Here is a 24,869-nt window from a genome sequence, read left to right on the forward strand (position 1 = left end):
CTACCAGGCGATGTCCAGTTTTTGACTTTTTGTGCTCGTTTGCTGATCATTTCAGTTGTTATTTCCATCTGTTCCATTTTGTTCTGTGAGAATTTTCCTTCAAACTCCTTTATCCACCCAGCATTTTTGTTGTAGTTCTTATTATGTTCTCAAAGTTCTTTCCAGAACTTTGTTGTAGTAGTTTTCTCTGGCTTTATGGTTACTGTGTCTGTTGTTTGGTTAAGGCTCTGGTAGAACCGTCTTTGGTCTGATTGAAATAATTGATTTTGTCTGTACTGAATGATTCTGGCTTCATATCTTTCAATTTTTCTAGCTGTTGCTGTAATTTGTTCTTTCACGATTTCCAAAGCTTCTTCAATTTTTCTGGTGTTCAGCCAGTACTTTCTGATCAGGTATTGCTTGATTTTGTCATTCTTCAGTTTCTTCTCTTTCATATTTTTCAGGTTACTTGCATCTGATCTTAGTTTCTTGATTTTCAACTCTAGCCTGACCTTCCACTTTGGTTTTCTAGTCGATTTTCTTTGGGGCTGCCTTGGTTGTAGGAGCCCAAGCTCTTCTGTTACTATCACTGCTGCACTGTAGGTAAACTGGTTTGTTTGTTCAATTGATGTTATTTGGACAGTGGAGAGTACTGCATTCATATCTTTCATGAGAGGCGCCAGGTGTCTCTTGGGCACTGTTTTTAGAGCTGGGAACTGCTTTCTTATTGCATTTGCTGCAGCATGAGCCATGATCTTATCCTTGAGCTCTTGTTGTCTTGCTGTCAAGGTTCCTGGTGGTTCAACAGGTGTTTCAAGTGCTGGTTCTTCAAATTCTTGCAAAAGCGCCACACTTTCTTCTGGTTCAATCTGTTCCACCATTCCAAGTGTTGCTGAAGTCTCTGCTGCTGTCTGTGCTGTGGTCTGATGGTAATTTGCTTTGCAGATTTTCTGGATTTCTTCGAGTTCAACTTCACTGAACACTTTGTTTCTGATTATGAATCTTCGTTGGTCAGCCAGTCGGGGTTCTGTTATCTGTGAGTCAGGGTACTCTTGTTTCCATGGTTGATGCATCCTTTTTTTGGTAGCCGCGCTTTTGAGGTTCAGAGTTGTAATATCATTTCATAACTGTGCGGTTTTCTGGCATTGTATATTTCTGCCGCTTCTGTGACTGTTCATTCGTATTTGGATTCCGTAGCCGACTTGTCGATGGATGTCCAGAATCAGCAGCATCCACCTTTTTATCCTGGGCGACAACCGAGCTAGTATAGACTTCGTTTTGGTTTGATTCTCCATAATGTTAATGGGTTAGGTGCTCTTAGTTCTGCTCCTCAGCTGAGGCCTCTCTGGCTTGGTTGGACCTGCCGGTAGTTACACTACCGCCAGCACAGCCCTCAGTCATCACTGGAGCAGTTAAGCCCCCCCCCACCACCACGTCAAGGTGGCACCTGCGGGGGTGGGGTGGTGGTGGTTTATTATTATTATTATTATTATTATTATTATTATTATTATCTTTATACCCCATCTTTCTCCCCGTGGGGACTCAAGGCGGCTAACAATCCACACTAGACAAGTTTAAAAAGAGCAATATAAAAGTTAAAAAAACAATTAAATAGTAACAGTGTGGTAAAAACAGAATTAAAATACAGTAACAAAAAAGGCGTTTAAAACTCATATACCCTCCATCTCACCCAACCTCCCCAGAGGCTGCCTTTCCCCCTTCCCCAAATGCCTGTTAGCAGAAGAAGAACTTGATCTGTTTGCGGAAGAATCGCCATACTAACTCTGTAAATTTCCTAAAGTGAGTTACACACAAGGGTGTGTCTAGGTCTATTATAAGAAAGGAAGCACCTTGGGAAATACGATAAAATTCTGCTGAAATAAAAACTGCGACGTGTGTATTCCAACCTTTAATAGACTTAAGTGGTGACAGACATTATACAATTGGTGACGGACATATATACCTACACATTCAAACATTCATTCAGATATATATATATATATATATATATATAGATAGATAGATAGATAGAGAGAGAGAGAGAGAGAGAGAGAGAGAGAGAGAGAGAGAGAGAGAGAGAGAGAGAGTGTTGTTGTGTGTCTTCAAGTCGTATCTGACTTATGGTGACCCTATCACATGATATTCTTGGCAAGATATGTTCACAGGGGATTTGCCTTTGCATTTTCTGAGGCCACGAATGTGAATTGACCAAGATCACCTAGTTAGTTTCTGTGGCTGAGAGTCCTAGTCCAACACTCAAACCAGTACATTGTACTGGTCCCTGTTCTAGGTCAGTGAAATGGTTCATTTTGAAATGGTTGGTTTCAGAGAGGTCTACATATGGTGTGTGATTCAACAGTGACCTCCATGGATGCATAGAAAAATTGCATTTGGAGATTTTATTTTTTGTGGTTGTGATTTTGGATAAAAAAGCACAGATAGAATAGGTTTGTTAGAATGAATACAAGGAGACTTAAGTAGTGTATATCTTGTGGGATTAGATTTTATAGGACATTCTCTAAGTGTGATTTTGGAGATGCATTTCAGATGACTAAAAGGAAAAATCATTCTACATCTGTGAAATGACAGGATATGTTTTGAAAAAAATAAAGAAGAAAGCCATATGAGTTTAAACTGTAACAGCAGAAATTAGCATCTAATTGTCTTTATCACTTGACACTTCACTGTCTTCTCCATGTTCATCTATGGGAATGTGCAGTGTCTTATCATTGGCTTTTTATGTGTTTCCCTTCTCATGTATATGTTTAATTGAATTGCCAACTGCATATATATTTTGTTTTCTCCAAATAACTGTGATAAAGGTAATTTGGTGTTAAAATGCTGACTTGAAAAGTCTCTTTGGTGTACCTGATTAACACACCAGCCTGAACATTCAAGAGAGATATTGTGAACTGGAATGATGAAATTGTGTGCAAATGTGTGCAAGAATGGTTGGCTCTTCTTCATCAATTTAGTGAAGCTCTTAATTTTTTTCTTTCTGCAGTTGTCCTGAGTGGTCAGTTTTGCTGAATCTTTGAGCCTGGATTTGGGGATGGGTGGCCGGCTGTTCAGTCATGTTGTCCATTACCCCTGGAGGCCAGTGCAGGACTGCTCAACTCAGCCAGCTCTCATTAAAATAATAATTAAAAACTCACTGGGCCCTTACTGTCCACATGCTGTCCCTTCATCTAATTGCCTTGGAAAAAAGAGGAGGGAAGGAACCCCAGCCGCCTACGATCTCTTGACTTGTCTATGTCTCCCTCCCCCAAACTTGGAGGCATCAACTCTCATCTGTCAAAGTGTAAATCAGCAATTAAAACACAAACAGCGAAATGCCAAAGATGACCTGGAGCACAAAGCGACTGACAAACAAGTCCGGACAAATCGGCCGATAATTTATAAGCATTGCCCTAAAATCTAATTATTTGGCAATTCGAATTTGCAGCCGGCCAGGGCTGTGCAATAAATTTAACCCGCCATAAATTATTTAGGAGCAGCCTGTGGTGTAAATCAAAAACACAAGTGTTTGTTTAAGAAACAAGCTTCTTGTACATAAAATGACTCCCCCCCCCCCTTTGCAAAAGAAAAGAAGAAAAACTGTTGATTAAAATGAGATGCTTCCATTGAATTCCTGTCTTCCATTCTTAGAGGCATAAGCAGGCTGTCTTTTAACATCCTTCGTTCTCTTATCAGAAACATCTCTTACTATCAACAGCAGCAGGCTTTTTTATTTCAATGAGAACAGACAGTGTTGATTTTCTTGTGGCAGCTTTCATTATTTATATTTATTAATTTGTTTGTAAGCATGGGCAAAATAAATTCTTTATTACAGGGTTTCTTTTTTTTAATAAAAAAAGGATGTAATCTTATCAATGACCAATACATATATACTTTTTAAAAGAGTTTATTACTCACCACCCAGTTAGACATTGGAGAGCCTGAATGTGTTTTTGGGGAAATCATTTCTGTAATCTAATTAGCACTGTGTCCAGGATTGTGCTTTTGTGTGAATATGTTTTGTGGTTCCCAAATTAGGATTTCTTCGAATTGGCTTAGTTGCAGCTCTTCCTTTTAGTGAGAACTTCATAATTCTGTTTTCTTCAGTGTGTTTTTCTTTCCTCTCTTCTCAATATGCTATTTTTGTTTTGTTTTGGAGGGTGTGTAAAATAGATTGAATGTGTAGTGCTGAAATCACAGAGCCTCATGACTTTCCTTCATCGCATGGAAAGGGAAGCTTTTTTAAACTTTCAACAGACCAATTGAGATTCAGCCCCTCATCTATTTTTGATGATTTTGGTGGGGTAGGCAAGTTACACAAGATGGCTGCAGGCTGTATTTGTATGTGCATTTTCCTTTGTGGATGGTGGGTCAGAAGCTCTTAATGGGCTGCCAAATCTTTAGAATGTAAATACTGTAGATTCTTATAAGCGAGCTGATTTGAAACAGGCTTGTTAGCTAAGGGTGTTCTATAATTTAAATATTTTCTTTCTGTGTGTTTTGCTGCTTTTGAGTAGTTTTTCACAGATTAAAACTATGGGAAATCCTGATATATAAATGCAAATACCTGCGGTGTTGAGTTAGAGCTATGTGTAGAATGCTTCAGAACAAATCGGTGTTTAGTGTTTATAACAATGATGTTATTTCAAACTATATTACTTCATCAGTAGCAATTTGAATCCTCAAGCTCTCTCTTTCTCTTTTTGGTACAAATTGCTGTGTCAGTGTGTTTTAGCAGAAGAAACAGGATCACCTGGGTTTATAATCTTAGTCATAAATATAAATACTCTTTCAATTGTTTTTATAGTAGTCTATCTTTTACAAAATTCTAAAAGCTTTAGGGTGTAAACAGAAGTGGTAACTGGGAAGCTGAAATAGCACAATTAGATCATAGTGCATCTAGTCAATGATATGACTTTGGTCCCACGTTCATGTATGGTTCCTTAGACTAGATTATATGCCAAAGAGTGGATTGTGGAGTTGCCAGTAGTTGGTTATGGTTAAAAAAGTGCAACTGAGCAGAGAGGGAGCATTATACAGAGTTCATAACAGAGGTAGTTTGGCAACAAGACAGTCTTTGTGTATTGGGTTTTTTAAGTAAAAAAATAAATGGAAGCGTATAAGTAGAATGGTGACGTCTTAAACTCTTTGTGCATTGTGTTTGGATCTTCAGATTTCTTCAGCAAAAATGTTCTTAATTGACCCCCATTGCCTAGTGAGACCATCATAGCATAGGACTGAACTTAAAGTCAGTTTAACTATAGGTAGACCTCTAGCATCGATCTCTCTTTCTCTTATTTTAATTCTCTGCCATTCATTCTTTGAATTCGATTGACAATATGAATGTAATATAGTGTTTTTAATGCTGGCTAAGTTGCCAATTTGAGTCTGTGTGCTCAGAAAACCAGCCTACTCAGTTGTGTGTGTAAGTGCTTACCATTTCATAATAGCTTCTAATGAAATTCTAGATCTGTAATAACATTTTGGATATCTAAAACAAACCATATGCTTGTAAAAAAGTGGAAACAGATCGGCTTTAAGCCATAAATTCTGAGTAATGGAGCGCTTTCCCCCCTTTTTATGTTTGATAGATATTTTTGTTTCCGCAGGAATGTCAGCCCCTAATTTCATGATGTATCATGGGTTTAGGAAAATTGAATTTAATAAAGGCATAAGATGAATGGCAGCTTTAAAGGTCCCAACACTTGTCTTTATTAGCAGGACGGACGGCAGGCTCCCCAAATGGTGCTGCTCTCCAAATGGAAGTTTAAATGGAAAGTACCAAAGAGCGTCACTGGTTACATTTCATTGCAAGGCTAGCTAACATTGTTAGTGAGCACTAGTGCTGATATCATAGGACTGGTATCTGTTGCTGTAGATACCAGTGGAGAAAACATTGTTTAGTGGGGGTTGCTACCTCCCCCTCCTGGGAACACTGGAATAGCAAGCTTTTTAGTAGGAATTTTCTGTTTTGTTTCACAAGGAAGGCAAGAAAAAAAATGAGTGGGTGGGAAAATAAAGACATTGATCTTTTCCCCAGGGCATCAGATTTCTTAGTAAATCTTTTTGTAGTGTTGTAGTTTTCATAAATAGACCATAGTTTGGACAATCATTAAATTTCAGCTGTGGTGTTTTCAGTATTTTATTTCTTCCAGCTGTTTTAATATAGCCTGCCTCGATGTGTGTTGTTTGTCTTATAGTCTTTTTTATGTTTGGAGGTCGTCTGTCCTCCTAATGGAAAACTGCTTAGCAGCAGTACAATGGAGAAATATAAATACCTCTTGAGTTGTCTTACGTGTGACACTTGAGAGTAGTGAGGAAGTGTCGGGGAGAGGCTTTGTGATGGGGATAGATGTATCCGATGTATCTTCTTCCTGTTGGGGAATGTTACCCGAACTACAACAAAAAACAGTGCCTGTTGTGAGTTTCCAGTTCAATGGAGCCTATACTCCTATGGATGTTGGATCACAGTTTCGATCACCCTTGATTGTTAACCATGTTGCCTGATGTTTAAGTGAACAGGAGTCTCAACAGCATCTTGTTCTAATTCTGCTTTCACTACTTTCATTTTGTCTCTTCCTTTATTGTCATTGTTCACAAACTATATTTCTCCATTGTTTAAAAGCCCAAATGAGAGCTTATCAGAAGCTACTGTCTTGTAATAGAACCCATTATTTTTAAGTGTTTTAGAACTGAAGCTTAGCTATTGCGTTACCATAGAGTGTTGCCATACTTTAACAAACAAAGAAAGTGTTATTGGTCTTACTGAGCAATATGTGTGTTTTCTAAAGGGAAAGAAAATATTAAAATGTGCATGCCTTTTAATAATGTCTGTTTTACTTGGATGATAAAGTCCTAAAGTCAAACGTTGATTAGTTACAATTATTTTCTTTCAGGGGTTAAGAACAGACAATGTTATTAAAGCTTGAGAACCAGGCAAAGAAACAGGTTGTTCCAAGTGTGGATGCTAATTCCAATTACTCTGTGAAGCCCCTAGTTTCAGCCTCAACCCTATTTTTCTGTAGGCTGGAGGCAATACTGAAGTTGGCGTAAGGGTAAATTAATGTTTAGTGAAATGTATGCTATACAATGTAGACTTTCAAATTTGTCCAGCTTCTTGTAAAGTCCAATAATGTATATATTCTGGAGGGCTACTTGCTGTCTTCCAGTTTTGATCAGATCACTGCTTCTATCAATTGTGGCTTGTATAGCCAAAGATGGGATGGAAATGGCTGTTCTGCTGGATTTTAGTGCTGTTTTTATGTTGTTGATTTTTTCAATTTTTGTTGGCTTATTGGTTCTTTCTGTATTGCTTTTAAAGATATGGATTGTTCTCAGTTGATTGTGTTCTTTATTTTATTTCAAAATGTTTTCAGCTAGATAGATAACTGGGTAGTATTAGTAATGACATGAATGAATGAATGCTATTAGAATATCTGTTGCACTTAAACAGAATATTTTCTAATCCTAAAGGTTTCATTTTTTTAATGCACTGAATTCTACATTCTCTAATACTGCTAACCTTTATGTAAACACTAAATAGAATATATATATATACACACACACACACACATATATACACATATATACACACACACAATAAGCTATGCATATGTGTTGCTGTGTTTCACATCACATTTCAGTATGCATAAATGCAATTCTTTATACATATATTATTTATTTGCAAAAATGTTGGAAATGGTGAAAATCACTCCAAATGTAAAAGAGCAATAACTTTATTGACCGACTGAAATGCACAAAATATACCATGCAAGCTTTTGAAGCGTCACTGCTTTTTTATCAGGCTAAAGACATCAAGAAGTCATCCAGGAGAAGAAAAGATGATGTTAAAGTCACAGGTGTTGTTTCTATTGTAGTTCAGTTGGCATGGAGAGATCTCAATGCAGTCAGAGGCTGCTTCCTTTCCTTGGCCATGTGGGGAATGAAACAAAGAACGGTAAAATTTAAACACCATTATCAGCAATAAGAAAACTCCAGATTACCAGTTGAGTTCCTGTTGACAGTTGAGTATCCAGTCACTGTAACTCAACTGTTTTAATCTAATTTTAACATAAATTGGGACAACTTGTTCAATATAATAAAGGAAATTTTCTAATCCAAATATCATTTCAGTGTGACAAATGGTTTCTTATTTGATGAATTATAGACTTTTTGTGCTTTGTGATGATAGAATATTAGAGCCTTCTTGGTAGGAGTAAGTATTGACAATGGTCTACATTAAGGTGTTTTCTTTACATTGTAGGGAAGGAGTTGTGCATATGCTACATGTTACTTAAATATGTCTATATATTTATGATAAACTATCTATCTATCTATCTATCTATCTATCTATCTATCTATCCTAGCTTTGCCCGGCCAAGAGTTGCTGTGGCTTATGGGATTCATTTGTTGGCCAGGTGGAATAGCAGTGAATAGCCTTGCAGCCTCAAAGCCTGGCCGTTTTCTGGAATAACTGGAGTAACACCCTCAATCAAAGAGCCGCTTTGAAGCCTGGCTACTTCCTTTGTAGGGAATCATTGTTTGGCCAGATTGAATTGCACTGAATAGTCTTGCAGCTTAAAAGCCTGGCTGCTTTCTACATAGGGCATGCTTGCTAGGCCAGGTTGAATGGGACGGAGTAGCCTTGTGGCTTCAAAGCTTGGAGATTTTTCACCTAGGGGAAATCTTGGTTGGCCAGGTTGAATAGCACTGAATAGCCTTGCTGCTTGCAAGCCTGGCCACTTTCTACTTTGAGGAATCCTTGGTTGGTCAGGTTGAATAGCAATTAATAGTCTCGGTGTGGCAGGTATGAATGCTGCAATTAGGCACCTTGATTAGCATTTAATGGCCTTGCAGCTTCAAAGCCTGGCTGCTTCCTGCCTGGGGGAATCCTTTGTTGGGAAGTGTGAGCTGGCCCTGATTGTTTCCTTTCTGGAATTCCCAATTTCCCTGCTTTCAGAGTGTTGCTCTTTATTTACTGTCCTGATTTTAGAGATTATATTGTTCTATATTATTATACCACAGTAATTATTTCATATTATATTTGTAATCTTATATTATGTGCTTAGAAGTGGATTATATGAGGCCTCTTCTACACAGCTGTATAAAATACACACTGAACTGGATTATATGGCAGTGTGGACTCAAGATAATCCAGTCCAAAGCAGATAATATAAGATTATAAATGGGTCTTATAGCTGTGTGGAAGGACCTTGAATCTATACTGCCATATAATCAAGTTTAAATCAGATAATCTGTATTTATAGGCAGTGTGGATCAGGCCTAACTCTGCCCGTGCCCTGGGTGCCATTTTGGCTGAGGGAGTTGCTAGGATACGAAAGGCACGGGGCTTAAAGTCAGCAAGGGGGGGGGGGGCTAAAGGCAGCAGAGCCTACCTTTCTAACTGACAATAAGGGGAGAAAGGCTCTTCCTCATCCTCTGTAATTTGGACTATTTTTCTAGGTTTTTTTTTTTATTGAAATACATATTTTGGATGACTATGTCTTTTGTGGCCAAATTTGGTGTGATTTGGTTCAGTGGTTTTGTTGTTTACTCCGTAGTAAAACGAATATTACATTTTTATATATATAGATATATATCTTTTTCATTCAAGTCCATTCAAATTCTGATGATCAAAAGTAACATTGCCGTGATAGTGAATTTTTATTGTACATAGTTTTCAAGGTTGGAGCACTGAATTTCCCATATCGTATGTTACATTAAGTTGCTGCCCACCAGACAACCTTATGAGTGACTATTTACAAGTTTCTAAAATACTTTATTCATTTCATCTTACTGTAATACAATACTGTGCACTCCAGTTGTGGTCTCAGTGTGTTGGATAGCAGTGTTATGGTTGTGGCCCAGAAGCTTAATTTATTTCCCTCTTCAGTAGGCATTTATTTATTTATTTATTTATTTATTTTCCAAACTTATATGCCGCCACTCCCCTAGGGCTCGGAGCGGCTTACAAGAACCGGCTAAAATCAACAATTTAAAAAACATTTTAAAAACATCATTTAAAAAAAATCTTTAAAACATCCTAAAAGCACCTTTTAAAACATCAGCAACAGAACTCAAAAGCCTGCCGAAACAGGTGTGTCTTACATGCCCTGCGGAAGGCCAACAAGTCCCGCAAGGCACGAACTTCAGGTGGCAAGGTGTTCCACAGAGATGGCGCCACTACTGAAAAGGCTCTGCGTCTAGTTGCAGTTAGACGCAAGGTCTTAAAACTGGGGACTTCCAGCAGGTCTTGGTCCTCAGAACGGAGGGATCTCTGGGGTTTGTAAGGGGTGAGGCGGTCCCTCAGGTACATCGGCCCTGGACCATGTAAGGCCTTGAAGGTAAGCACCATCACTTTGAAAGTGATCCGGTGCTCAATTGGTAACCAGTGCAGCTGCCGTAAGATTGGTGTTATGTGGCATCTTATGGGGACTCCCGCAAGGAGCCGGGCAGCTGCATTTTGCACCAATTTGAGCTTCCGGATCACCGACACAGGAAGGCCAATGTAAAGGGCATTACAGTAATCCAGTCTTGAGATGACTGTATCCTGGATCACTGTAGCCAGGTTGTCCCTAGATAGATAGGGGGCTAGCCGTCTAGCCTGCCGAAGATGAAAAAAGGCAGTTTTGGTAACGGCGGAGACCTGGGCCTGCATCGTCAGTGAAGGGTCCAAGAGGACTCCCAGACTCTTTACTAGTGAAGACGGGCGTAGCACTTCACCATCCAGGGTTGGCAACTGGATATCCCCACTGCCCGGTCGGCCCAGCCATAGGAACTCCGTCTTTGCTGGATTCACCCTCAAACTACTGGAACGCAACCATCCAATAATGGCCTCGAGGCACTGGTGAAAACTGTCGGGTACAGACTCCGGTTGGCCTTCCATCTTTAACACAAGCTGAGTGTCATCAGCATATTGATAACACTCGAGCCCGAAATCTCGGACCAGCTGAGCAAGTGGTTGCATATAGATGTTAAACAACAGAGGGGAGAGAATGGCCCCCTGAGGAACCCCACAATGTAGAGGGGACCTCTCAGAGACCAGGCCCCCCTCTCCACTCGCTGTCCACGGTTGTGAAGAAAGGAGGCCAGCCAATTTAAAGCTGTCCCCCTAACTCCAGCAACGGCAAGGCGGTGGGTCAGAAGATTGTGATCGACTGTGTCAAATGCTGCTGTGAGATCCAATAACACAAGCAACACCGACCCGCCCCGGTCAAGCTGGCATCGGAGATGATCTGTGATGGAAACCAATACAGTCTCTGTCCCATGCCCCGCACGGAAGCCAGACTGGAAAGGATCCAGTCCGGCTGTGTCGTCTAGGAACTGCTGCAGCTGCACCGCTACTGCCCTCTCAATCACCTTGCCCAGAAATGAAAGATTCGAAACTGGGCGGTAGCTGGAGGGAACCAAACGATCTAAATCTGGTTTTTTCAGCAGAGGAGAGACCACTGCCTCTTTTAATCCCTCTGGAAAGACTCCTTGCTCAAGGGAGCTGTTTATTATCTTCAGCAGCGGGTCACGTAATCCCTCCAAGCAGGATTTTACTAACCAAGAGGGACACGGATCAAGGGAGCAAGTGGTCGGTCTAGCTGCAGCTATGAGCCTATCGAGACCCTCTGCGTCCAGTGGGATGAACTGGTCGAGGGTGGGCCCAGCAAGTGGCCACGGAGTCTCAAGTTCTCTCATTGTATCAGTTGTGGCGGGGAGGTCCCGGCGTAGTAGTGAGATCTTGTCAGCAAAATAGCTTTGAAAAGCCTCGGCTGAAGGGGTCTGATCATCACTTTTTGGGTTGGTAGGAACCGTCGTTAGAGATCTAATTATTTTGAACAATTTTGCCGGGCGTGAGCTGGCGGACTCTATCAAAGAGGCATAGTATACTCTCTTTGCTTCGATGGTAGCATGCTCATAGGACTCCATAAATGCCCTGTAAGCTGATCTCGAAGCTCTGTCATGAAGTTCTCGCCACACGCCCTCTAGCCGTCTCTTTTCCCGCTTCATCGATCGAAGTTCCTCGGTGAACCAAGGAGACCGATTTCGGCGGGGTTGGAGAGGGCGTCTAGGGGCGATCTCGTCGAGTGCATTGGACAGCCTGATGTTCCACATGTCCACCTGCACATCGATTGAGTCGCTGACAGGCTCCAGATCCTTCAGAGCATTCTGGAACCTACTAGGTTCCATAAGTCTTCTTGGGCGAGCCCAAATCGGCTCGGCGCCCTTGCCAGGTGGGTAGGCATGCTCCAGCCTGACTCTCAGGGCACAGTGATCCGACCATGGAACCTCTAAAATAGAGGCTTGGGTCACTTGAATTCCTGCGCTGAAGATCAAGTCTAGCGTATGTCCTGCTTGATGCGTGGGCCCAGTACTGCAGAGCAAGAGTCCTAGTGTCTCCATGGTAGACACTAGGTCCATAGCCGCTGCTGAGCAAGAGTCCGTATCAGCGTGGACATTGAAGTCCCCCAGGACAACAAGTCTGGGGAACCTCAAGGACCACTCCGACACAGTCTCGAGCAGCTGGGATAGGCTGTCTGCTGGTGCACTAGGCGCACGGTACACCAGCAGAAAGGCCATGCTCTCAGGGGAATCCCACACCAGACCAACACATTCAGTGCCAGAGATGTCCACAACAGGAACTGCCCTAAGAGAAAAGCTTTCTCGGGAGAGCATAGCCACCCCACCCCCCCACCTCCCACTCCGCATCTGGTGGGTGATTACATAACCTGGAGATGTTATTTCCTGGAGTAGGATCTCGTCCCCCTCTTGGATCCAGGTTTCAGTGATACACACTAGGTCAGCTCCCTGGTCAGTAAGAAAATCTCTGATAGTAGCAGTTTTATTCCTTATGGACCTAGCATTCACCAACACCAGGGTAGGAGGGGAGGAAACTGGTCGCCTGTCATAGGTGCACTTGGGGATAGGCCGCAGGTCAGAGGGGGGCCGAGTCTTCCGTAAGTCTTCTTAAGATGTAAATATTGCTCAGCATACAATTTTCTGTCTTTCTTCTTGCTTATTTTTCCTCTTCCAGATGTTTTCAGGCAATTTTTGCTGTTTTTAAACTAATTCTATTCATGTTTTTTAAAAATTTATGAAAGCACTAATAAAAATGTCAAAGTAGTAAAAATGTTAGCTTTTGCTGTGCTTTGATTAAATTTTGCAAACTGTTTTTGAATATTAAAGAGCAATTTTTTTTTATCCTCTCTTCTCTCCACAAGTGATTTGAGAGACTCCATGCTTGGCTATCATTCAGTAGGCTCATTTGCACTCCAGAGCTTTAGCATCATGCTTCTCTATTAAATAACACAGACAAATTATCCTTTAAAGACACCAAGCAAATTGTCACTTCTCTTACATTAAACTCAGGAGGGGGTGGAGTGGGGAGGAAAGAGACAAAAGACTTTATCATTCTTATTCCTTGGATGTTTTTTTTAATTCCATGTGTATATTTTAATCATTGGCAGATCCTTTGTAAAGGGGCTTGGTAAAGCTTTTTTAAAAAAATTAACAAGGCTATGTACATTTTTGTTTTTTTATTATTTAAATAGTTTAAAATGGAATGTTCTCCTTGGTTTCATCGATATAGTTTCGCTGTAGAAAATAGTCACAGGGTTATGGACACAAATGAGTTTCATTGGTGCCCTGAATGACTGTACAATAATCATTTAAACTGAAGTCCAAAATACTGTTAGTTCTAGATATGTGCAAATGAAGTTCAGTGTGCAATATTGTGATATAACATCGTGGCATGTGAGTGACAATGCATTTGCCTGTCAACATGTAATGTGTACATTTTCCTCTGTTTTCCATCTGTCTGTTCTTAGATTGTAAGTCCCTTGGGGAAGAGCCTTGTCCAGGTGGTTCTCTTTAAGGCCACATGTAATAAATGTTGTTGTATATAAGTTCATAATTATAATATATTTGATTCGAATACTTTGCAATAATAATACTTTAATTTGCAACTTCTGTTCAATTAATTTATATGCTGTATTAGTATTTGCAACTTTACCTCTGAGACTAGAATGGCTTTGAAATTAAAACAACACCACAAAAATAAGACCCAAAGTGAGATTTTAAAGAGCACTGAAAATATGCCCTGGGGTAGGAGTACACTTATAGTATTCTTCGACTATACTTGTTATTTTTGTCGTTGAAGGTAACATTCAGTGTTGAAGAAATTAGGGTTGTTTTATTGTGGACTGTGCCCCCCACATCTGGTTCAAGGGGGTTCCTTTAACTTACAGGGGCCAATTTCAGAAGTGGATAAACCTGCAGGAGGGAGGGGGAATTTGGTTTGTGCTCATGGTATCTTTTCTTCTGGTGGATACATTACTGATTTCCCCTTTTCAGTGCAATGCAGTGTGTTGAATGAGACCCCTGAGAAGCTTTTCCGGGAATGCTGGGGACTCGGTAGGAAGAAGGAAGGCTACATTACCTGAGCAGAACTCAATGTATGAGTCTTAAGCCCTGTCCACACAGCTGAATAAAATTCCACATCATCTGCCTTGAACTGGAATATATGGCAGTGTGAACTCAGATAACCCAGTTCAAAGCAGATATTGTGGGACTTTCTGCCTTGATCTTCTGGGTTATATGGCTGTGTGGAAGGGCCCTTCAAATCAAAGTCTTGATTTCCATTCTAACTGGTGCTCTTTCTCACCTATAACCACACCTTCACTAGTGCTGTTTGTCCATTTAGTTGCAGTTTGTCATTCAATGTCTTTATACGTTTTTTTAAAGATGGATTAATACCTTATTTTCTTATTGTAGGAGATCATTGAGTTCCCCATCCTGAAGTTAAATGGCAGGACAATGGAGATTGAATCCACCTTCCATATGTACGTGCAACCTGTGGTCCACTCACAGCTCACACCCTTCTGTACAGAGGTAAAGCACTTTTCTTGCAGTTGAATGTTTTACGTAGTTTGGCTTCTTCTAGACTACCTGCAATTAGGACACTCACTTCTAGTTTATCATAATGGGTGTTAAAAGCCTGATATTTACTTCAATTAGTACACTAGAACAATGCTACTCAAAGTGGTGTTTCATAGATAGATGACAATCCATAATAGTTCAGCTGTCAGTTTGTTATGAATTACCAGGAAACTATGTGAGCATAATAATGTGGCACAAATATGGTACGAGGTCCTGATTCATTGGGGGGAAAAGTAGCTGCACCATCACATTTAAGTTGCCTGAGAAGCATTTCTTTGTTTTGCTTTTTATTTTTAGTAAAAACATGGAAATTAGAAAGTCCAGTTGGGTATTCTAATTTTCAGCAGGATGAGACTTGTCTCTTGCACAGCCGTAGCCAAAACACCATCCACCTGCTCAATATATTACTTCCAGTTCCACATTGCTTTCCTGTCTTTGCCATCCTCTAATGGAAAACATGTCAGTTCTGCTGTAAAGAATTTGCACATTGTTAAATGTGAAATTTCCATATATCGATGTGCTCTCACTGTCTGTTGCTAGAGTTTTGATTTCTCTTGTCCAAACTCAAGATAACTTCCAAAGTCCTCAACTTTAGCAATGAGGCCATCGTAGAAATTTGGTTTTTGTGTATACACAATTGTATTCTGAGCAATTCAGAGTTGCAACAAAAGATAGAGTTGCTGAGCACTGATAAAATCTCTTACTTTCCCCTTTTCCCCATTGGAACTGTTTTTCAAACTATAAGTTAAGGAAGTGTTCAGAAAAAATATCAAATACAAAAAATGCACATGGCATGGTACTTCAAGGGGAGGTCCTTCTAGACCAGCTTGCCTGGGTAAAATATGGATGAAAGGAAGAGAAAAGTATTTTTGATTCAGGAGAGTGAAGATATTATTATTATTATTATTATTATTATTATTATTATTATTATTGTTATTATTATTGTTATTACTACCCCACTTTATCTCCCCAAAGGGGACTCAAAGCAGCTTGACATAAAAGCATTGGTATACAATTTAAAATATACAATTATACAAACATAAAAATAGAATTAAACACAAACAGCACTAAAAAATTCACAGTTAAAATCCATCAAAACATATTCAAAGTTAAGAACCACAGACTAGATCTTAAATACCTTCATCTTTAAAAGCCTGTCTGAATAAGAAGGTTTTAGCCTGCTGTTGGAAGGACTGCAGGAGGGGGCATTCTGGCTTCCCTGGTATAGTTTGAATCAAACAAGGATAGGAGGGAATGAATAACATACATGGAACAATGAGGGGAGGGGATGTGTGGGCAAGGGCAAGATCCAGTCGTGGTGTTTGATATGAACCACTTATCAAGAATCTTGAGCTATTCACTTAAGACACATGTTCCATACTGTCCCAATTTTTAAAAAAGGGGTGAATGTTCTACTAGTATAATGATACCTTGACTTGAGAATTCGTTCTATGTTTTTACTAAAATTCGTGACCATGTTCTTAAGTCAAAATATTATTTCAAAGTGAATTTTCCTATTGAAATGCACTGAAATGCTATTAATCCATTCTGGCCACCCGAAAACCATCCCAATTTTTTGTTATGTGTTTTAAAATATGAAAATGTACTTTATAAATAACAAATAATGTATAAAATATTCAGAGATAGACAGTGCTTGGTTCCATCCAGCCGCTGTGGCAAGGAAGCACAAAATGTGTTGGCCAGTGTACAGCAAGCCAAAACAGCACCATTTTCTTCATACTCTAATTCCAGCCTCCTTCCCTCCCTCCCTTTCTCTCTTCTTCCAGCGAAACATAAAACATACAGTACTGCTGTTTAGGCTGAGGCCCTTTCAATAGTTGCATAAAATCTACATTGAACTGAATTATATGACAATGTGGACTCAGATAATCCAGTTCAAAGCAGATATTGTGAAATATCTGCCTTGATATTCTGGGTTGAATGTCTGTGTGGAAGGGCCCTAAGGCTCTTCTGCACCAGGGTGGACTGCACTCGAGATTGGATACCTCCCAGAACGTTCAGGGGAAGCAGTCACATGGAGCTGGAGTTTCTGCCTTGCAAAAAGAGCCAGAGCTGTTCTGGCTAGGAATCCAGTCCATGTTTTGTTTCTCCCAGCCTTACTCTTAGAACTGGTTCATGGGGCAAAGAGGCCTCTTTTGCACTGTTTGTAGATCAAAACAGCATTTGGATATCAAAATGTCACTCTAGGCCAGTGGTTCTCAACCTGTGAGTCCCTAGGTGTTTTGGCCTACAACTCTTACATTGGGACATTCTTATGTAGAGATTCTACTGTATAGTTATAGTTATAAGAAAATATCTCTTTTAAAATCTCTTTGGTGTTGGGATTCTCAGAATTAATTTCATTTCTGAATCAAAAGAAGTAAAACTGAAATGGAAAGAAGAATTTTAATAGGCATGCATATTAGGGGCACTGCATCTATATATATAAAAGAGTGATGAAATCATGGCACCGGACAAAACAACAAAACTACACACTCCACAACCTCAAAAATTGACAGCACAACCCCTCATCCATGTCTCAAGGACATGACAACAAAAACAAAAGAAAAAAAGTCCTAATTAGAGCGAGATGAATAATTGTTTTTATCCAATAGCTGCCAGTTAGAAGGCTAAGCTCCGCCCACTTGGTCTCCTAGCAACCCACTCAGCCCAGGGCCTCAGTTTCGCAGTTTAGTTTAAATTAGAAATGGTCAGAACATTATAGAGTCATCTCTGGCTGCTTGAGAGTTTCTATTAATGCTATGACAGTCGACTCTCATTTAACCGGCACCCAGGGGAAGTGGTTGATGCCGGATAACTGAGAGTCGTCTCTGGTTGCGTGAGAATTTGTATTAATGCTATGACAGTTGACTCTCATTTAACTGGCACCCGTGGGGAGTGATCTATGCCGGATAACTGAGAGTCGTCTCTGGTTGCTTGAGAGTTTGTATTACTGCTATGACAGTCGACTCTCATTTAACCGACACCCGTGGGGATTGGTCGATGCCAGATAACTGAGAGTTGTCTCTGGTTGCCTGAGAGTTTGTATTAATGCTATGACAGTTGACTCTCATTTAACCGGCACCCATGGGAACTGGTCAATTCCGGATAACTGAGAGTAATCTCTGGTTGTTTGAGAGTTTGTATTAATACTATGACAGTCGACTCTCATTTAACCGGCACCCATGGGACGTGGTCGATGCTGGATAACTGAGAGTCGTCTCTGGTTGCTTGAGAGTTTGTATTAATGCTATACCCCATAGTATGCCATCACATAACCCTGTATGGACTAGACATTAATATTGAAATGCAGCCATTGAAAGCAAATATAAGACCAATGCAGTTCAAACTGAATTATATGGTCAGCATAGACCCATGTAAAGCAGTCCAAGGCCGTTCAAACCGCATTATATAATAATAATAATAATAATAATAATAATAATAATAATAATAATAATAATAAGGCAGTGTAGACCCATATAACACAACCCAATGAAATGCAGTGCAAGAGCCAACACAGCCAACTTGGTATAGTAGCGGAGTTTGTAGATGGTTGAATTTGCTATCCAGGAGTTGTACTTCACCCGTATCCAGAGAGCACTGCAGATAGCCAATGTCAGATCTGGACCAAACTTGGCACACAGACTCAACATGCCCAACTGTGAATACTGGCACGATTTTGGGGTCTGGAAATTGTAGTTCACTTGTATTCAGAGAACACTGAACCCAGTAAGTGATGGATCTTGACCAAACTTGGCACACAGACCCAACATGGCGAACTGTGAATATTGGGGAAGTTTTGGGGGAATTAACCCAAGATTTTTTGGAAATTGTAGTCCACCCACATCCTTCATATTATTACTAAATATCATTGCTATTGATTACAGCAGCCTGGGGGAGGCGGCTTCCACTGAGCCCTGTCTTCTGCTGGTCCTTCTTCAACTCCCTGGACAGGAAGGGAGGGGGTTCAATCAGGGCCACCTAGCACCTCCAAACAAAGGATTCACCCAGGGAGGAGGCAGCCAGGCTTTGAAGCTGCAAGGCCATTACATGCTAATCAAGGTGACTAATAACAGCATGCATATCTGCCACACCAAGACTATTCAGTGTATTCCAGCTCACCAAACTACAATTACAATAGGAAGAAAATGGCCACACTTTGCAGCTGCAAGGCTATTCACTGCTAATCCACCTGTCCAACAAACAAATCCAAAAAGCCACAGCAACGCGTGGCCGGCCACAGCTAGTATTACTATGAAAGAAGAAAGTGTGCTTACCCAAGCTGTCCCTTCAGTTCATATTTTAAAGGAATGAAAGTTGTATCTTGTGAAAAATACTGGCCAAAATCAAAGAATTCTATGCAGTTCGAATGATAGTATGGGTAGGAAGCAATATAGCCCTTGGGTGTGCTCTATCCCTCTGGAAATGTTTTTCATACCCCTCACCATTCCTTATTATAAGCTTTTGTCTCAGCACTTCATAGTGATCTCTTCTGTGTTCAGACATCTCCAATAGCTTTGCTTTTTCTAAATGTTTGCTAAAGGCTTTATTTCTGCTTCTCTCCTTATAAATGCTAAGCTTTATAGTTCTCTTTGTCTGCACAGAAAGGCAGTGTCCGATTATCTGACCGTATGCCATAGACAACCACTTACATAATCAGCAAACTGTTTTGAACTAGAAATATGATGGTGTACTAGATAAGCTCCAGAGAAAAATCCATGCTGTTGACATTGTCCTGAAGCTTGTATGTTCTGCTGCCCTCTTCCGTCTTTGCCATTCCCACTAGAGAAAGCTATTGCAATAAATTGATTAACTGCACACATTTATTCACCTTTCTGTATAGCTATATGGAAAATATATCATCCTTGAATTTTCTTGAGACATGAGAAATCTATTCTGATATGAACTGCAAAGCGAGGCTGATGCTAATTCTTCTGTTACATGATTTTTCTTCATTTACTCATGTGACTAGAAGTGCTTTGGTAATGGTGGGAGCCAAGAGACAGTGGAAAGCAAGAATGATCTGGTGCAATATTTTTACCATGCACCATTGTACTCTTCCATATTGACTAGTGGACAAAAAGTTTCAAGCTTACTTTCTATTGAATGTTTTCAATAGCAGGTAGGGCAACTTTGAATGCTGCAGATCTTTTCTTTTTTTTGTTTGATACCTGGATCTAAGGAAATTTAAATTTATAAACTATTTGTCCTCTATAGTTTTAGCTAAGAGGTTATATTGGTAGTAATTACAGGCAGAAGTAGGGCTTCATCGTCAGATATAATTTGAGGGATTTTATAGAGCCAGTTCTGTCACTACCTTTTTATGATACATCGAGCGAAGCTTGTATTAGCAGCTGCCAAAGATGCAAAGAGGTGTCGTATTCGGAAGGATAGTTAAAGTCTTATTTGCAGTAGTGACAGAGTTCCCCAGTAGTGACCATCACACTTGTGTTTATATTTAGCATCATTCATCTTAAAGGGCAAATAATGAAATAAAATATTGGAACTGAGTTATAATAATATGTTCATTTTGTGTGATCAGATGAACACTAATACATTGCTACTTAAAGAGTAGTGCTTGTTAGCCCTTGAAATTTTGGATAACTTTTTCCATTGATGCCTTGCGGATAGGTGATCCATCAGCAAAAACGTGTTTCCTATTCCCAGATATCATTTTTTTGATTTGCCTTTGTGTGTTGATTATCCAACCATTTCCTCCCAGGTGGGGGTCTGAAAATATAATGTATCCCTGTTTCATACCTTGATGTGTTAAAATAAATTATGATAATCTGACATCAGTGTGTAGATTATGTGCAACTTTGTTATAACTGGGCATCTGTTGAAAGGTCTATACTTCTTGGTGGGACCATGAAAGTTGATAAAAGTCCATTACCAATTCCTTGCTTAAACTTGTTTTCAGACTATAGATTTTCAACATAGAGTATACATTCTAGTTTATTCAGCTTCTGCTTGCCTGTATTTCCCCCTCCCCATGAAAATCCCTTTCCGCAGGTTGGAGTACTATACTGCATAATACCTCATTGGGCTTAAAATGTTGCCAGGAGGAAATATCCTTCCTTTCCCTGTATGCGTGAGAAAGGGTGTTTCCACTTATACACAAGTAGACTTGGATTCTAGCCTATATGCTGTTACATGCTATCTTTGTTTTCACTATTGTTATTTGTATATGAGCTTTTCTATGTAATAGCAGAAAAAGCTCATAACAGCAAGAAATCAAGACACAGAACAGTTAATCTATACAGTTGTTCTCATTTCAGACATAGGCAGCTTCTATTACCCAATTAACCTTCAGATTAATAATAATAAAGAAAATAGTTTCAAAAGGGAATGTGCAGTTTTGGTTCTTCTTCTTAAAATGTTACTTACTAAGGAGCTTTGTTTTTTGAAAATTAAAATTTCCCCCCTAAAATGTATATATTACTATTCTGTGGAAGTTATGTGAGAAAGTAATTTTCATACTGGATGTTGTTTTCAGCTAGTCAGGTATATTGGAATTACTTAGATGTTATTACAGTTTAATTAGATCTTAGTCTTTTTTCTCATTTATTTATTTACTTTATACTCTGCCTTTCTCCTTGTCGGGACTCAAGGCAGCTGATAATCACACACTTGGATCAATTTAAAACAAAGCAAATACAAAATTAAAAAAACAAATAGTACTGTGTGTCTGGTAATAAATACAATTAAAATGCATTTTAAACACACAATACCCCGAAAAATCCCACTCACAACCTCCCCAGCAGTGTGCCCCTCATCCTTCCCCAAATGCCTGCTGAGACAGAAAGGTCTTTGCCTGTTTCCGGAAGGCAAATGGGGATGGGGCCATCTTGGTCTCTCTTGGGAGGAAGTTCCACAGTCTGGGAGCAGCCACCGAAAAGGCCCTTCCCGTGTTCCCGTCAAATGCCCTTGAGCAGGTGGTGGAACAGAGAGAAGGCCCTCCCCACTTGATTGTAGATGTCTACCAGGTTCATAGAAAAAGATACAGTTCTTCAAATAATGTGGGCTGGAGCCGTATAAGGCTTTGTAGGCCAAAACCAGCACTTTGATTTTATAGAAGTTACATAAGGCCTGAATTAATGGCCAAAATTGACAAAACCCAAAGAGAAAATGCTGGAGATGTAAAGTGCAGAAAGGCATCTTTTTCCATACTTGATGGACGTGTATGTAGGTAAAACAGTTTTGGAAAAAGGTGATGAAAGAAACTAATAAAATGATTACTAAAAAGATCAAGAAAAACCTAGAAAGGTGTCTACTGGGCTTGTTTCAAGAGAGAATTAGTAAAGATGATATAGAAATTTGCCAATATAGTTTCTTGGCTGCAAGAATTACAATAGCAAAGTCTTGGAAGGGGGAAAAAACCTGCTCATTAAGAATTGGAGAAGAAAATTAGTCAAGTATATCCAAATGGCCAAGCTCTCCAATGGCTTAAGGAGAAGAAACAATGTAGAGTTTGTTAAGAAATAGAGACTTGCCTTTGGGTACTTAAAAAAGAAGACAAAAATAAATTTTGAAATAGCCGCATGAGGAATTTATTAATGTAATTATAAGGATAGAGTTTTCTTAGATACTAGTTCCATATGATGTGGTGTGGTGGTTCATGGGTGGGAAGGGTGAGGTGGTGGGACTGGGGAAAATAATATGTTTATCTTGATTGTTGAATTTTTTAGATTGTATGTTTTTTCTGTCAGCGTGGTGAAGAAGCTTTTGGAGCTTGGAAGCTCTGGAGCGTAGAAGAATGGACACTGGGAGACGTCAGTAAAATCAATGCACACAGTTTTACTGTGTAGAGCAGCAAATACAGCACATACAGACTAGGCAGACAGACAACTAACAACCGATGACTGATGATTGATAACTGGTGGCTGGTAGCTGGTAGCTGATGCAAGAGGAAGGAAGGAACTCTTATATCTGGATCCTCCCTCCTTCCAGACACTCACAGGGTCATCACAGTTCATTACTGATTAACTCTTTCAACGTCCATACACTTCAGATGATGCAATCACTTTGCAATCCCAGGCACAGCACAAATTACATTTAGACATTCACCTTACACAAATCTTACATTGACATTTTCTTCATATAACACAATAAAAATTCACACCCAACCCTCCTCCCAAACCCCCAGCATTTTGAATTGAGCTGGGAAATGTGCCAGTACCAACCAGTACCAACCAAGTACCAGTACCAACCAATCACAGAAACACAGGTGGGAAAACTAGTTCACTAGTACTGCATCATGCTTTCTATCTACTATTAATTAGTATGTGTACAGCATTACTGGAATCACTTTGCCAAGTAACTACTTTCCTCTCAACATGCTTCCATTAAAAAATTTATACAAATGAGGAAATTGGATTAACAAATATGGCAGATTAGGTAGATAATAATTCTTTCTACTAATACATACAGTAAATAAAATAAAGCAGAGTCACTTCTGATATTTAAAAAAAATAGCCTGGGAATACGTAATCATTTTGTGTTGTGGAGTTATTGTCACTAATAAGCTGCACACTTGAAAGTAGAAAAAGCACTAAGGTTAGGACTGGCATATCCCATTTCCTCAGATTTGGACAGCTAATTTGCCTATTATGGAAATTGTTCTAATTATGCAGATCACTCTAATTTACAAGCTAATTGTACAAATTCAGTACATTGTTGTATTTTTCTTCCAATATATTTAAACTTTTATTTTTAAAATTATGCTTACAACTGATATGAGACCACCAGTACAAAGTAATGTTTAGAGTATTGGACTTTGTGGAGGGAGATCCAAATTTAAATATCTGATTGGTCGTGGAAGCTTATAGATTTTTTATAGTTTTTTTAAAAATAGTTATTTAGTTTATTTGGAGCATGTAGTATGTAGCTTGTGCACTCATGGTAGTTTTTATACCTAAGGTGTCTGTTTGTTTTGTGTTTCTTGAATAAAAATCAGCCTTTTATCTGTCCTCTGTTTTTCCCTAATAGCTCATGAGTGTTTTCTAACCTTGAAGTCTTATCTTTGGGTACTACCTCTGTTCTACCATGGCACTTACCTTTCTGTGTTGGTGGTGGTGGAATTACATGCTCCTGTTAGGCAAGAGGCTATGCTCATAGTAGCAGTCCTGCTAGTAGGGTCTCCTATACAGGCTTTTGCAGAGGAACCAGACCAAATGTGTTAAACAGCTACTGAGCAGAAACAGTAGTGTGGAGGGTGACACTGGATCTTTCAAAGACATCAGCAGTAGTACCATAGCTAATGTACCAAAGGCAATGGAAAACCACTTGTGAATCTTTTTGTCTTGGAAATCCTATATTTTGAATGCATTTCAGATAGAGATGAGAACCAAAAAGTTAGACAAAATGTCTCACTTAAAGGTGTTGATCTAAGAAAAAATACATAGCATAAATAGTAGAGAAAAGCAATAAGCAAGTGGGCGAGTGAAAAAAAATAGGGAGGAACCAGGGGCCCTTTTCTTTCTCTGCCTGCCAGATTGCTTGCTGCCTCCCTTCCTCCAGACATGAGAAATGCAGCGAGCAATTGGAGAGGTAGAGAAAAAAAGGGGGCAGCAGGTTCCTCCTTTCCTCTCTCTGCCTGCCCAATTGCTTCCAAAAGTGAAATCCATGATAGTGGAGGGCTGACATTATGAATCTATTGCTACATGTCTGTGGAACAGCAGAACACAAGTTGATCCCATCTTCAATATGTTATCATTTTAGCAATGGCTATTATGCCTCTTCTTAACCTTCTCTTCTCCAGGCTAACTATATATGGCTCCATAAGTTGTTCTTCACAGAGATTCATGGCTTCCAGTTATTTGGCCATTTTGGTCACCCTTCTCAGGACACGTTCCATCTTGTCAATGTTCTTTTTGAATTGTCCTTCTTTTCCAGAATAGCATCTATTCTTATAGCAGAGATGGGTGTGTATGTGATTAAGATATAATTTTTGCTGCAGGCACCAGCAT

General features: G+C 39.7%; 1 protein-coding gene across 4 annotated transcripts in view; it reads left to right on the plus strand.

Annotated features, from left to right (window-relative positions):
* The window catches only part of eri3 (ERI1 exoribonuclease family member 3), a 283,942-nt gene that overhangs the window by 30,909 nt on the left and 228,164 nt on the right, over positions 1-24,869 (plus strand). For all 4 annotated transcript variants that reach the window (XM_008109512.3, XM_062978374.1, XM_016993221.2 and 1 more), the window contains exon 3: positions 14,737-14,853. In XM_008109512.3, coding sequence (XP_008107719.1) covers positions 14,737-14,853 — 117 coding nt within the window. The remainder of the gene's footprint in view (positions 1-14,736; positions 14,854-24,869) is intronic.

The sequence above is a fragment of the Anolis carolinensis genome, chromosome 4 (genome assembly GCF_035594765.1).
Source record: "Anolis carolinensis isolate JA03-04 chromosome 4, rAnoCar3.1.pri, whole genome shotgun sequence".
Lineage (NCBI taxonomy): Eukaryota > Metazoa > Chordata > Lepidosauria > Squamata > Dactyloidae > Anolis > Anolis carolinensis.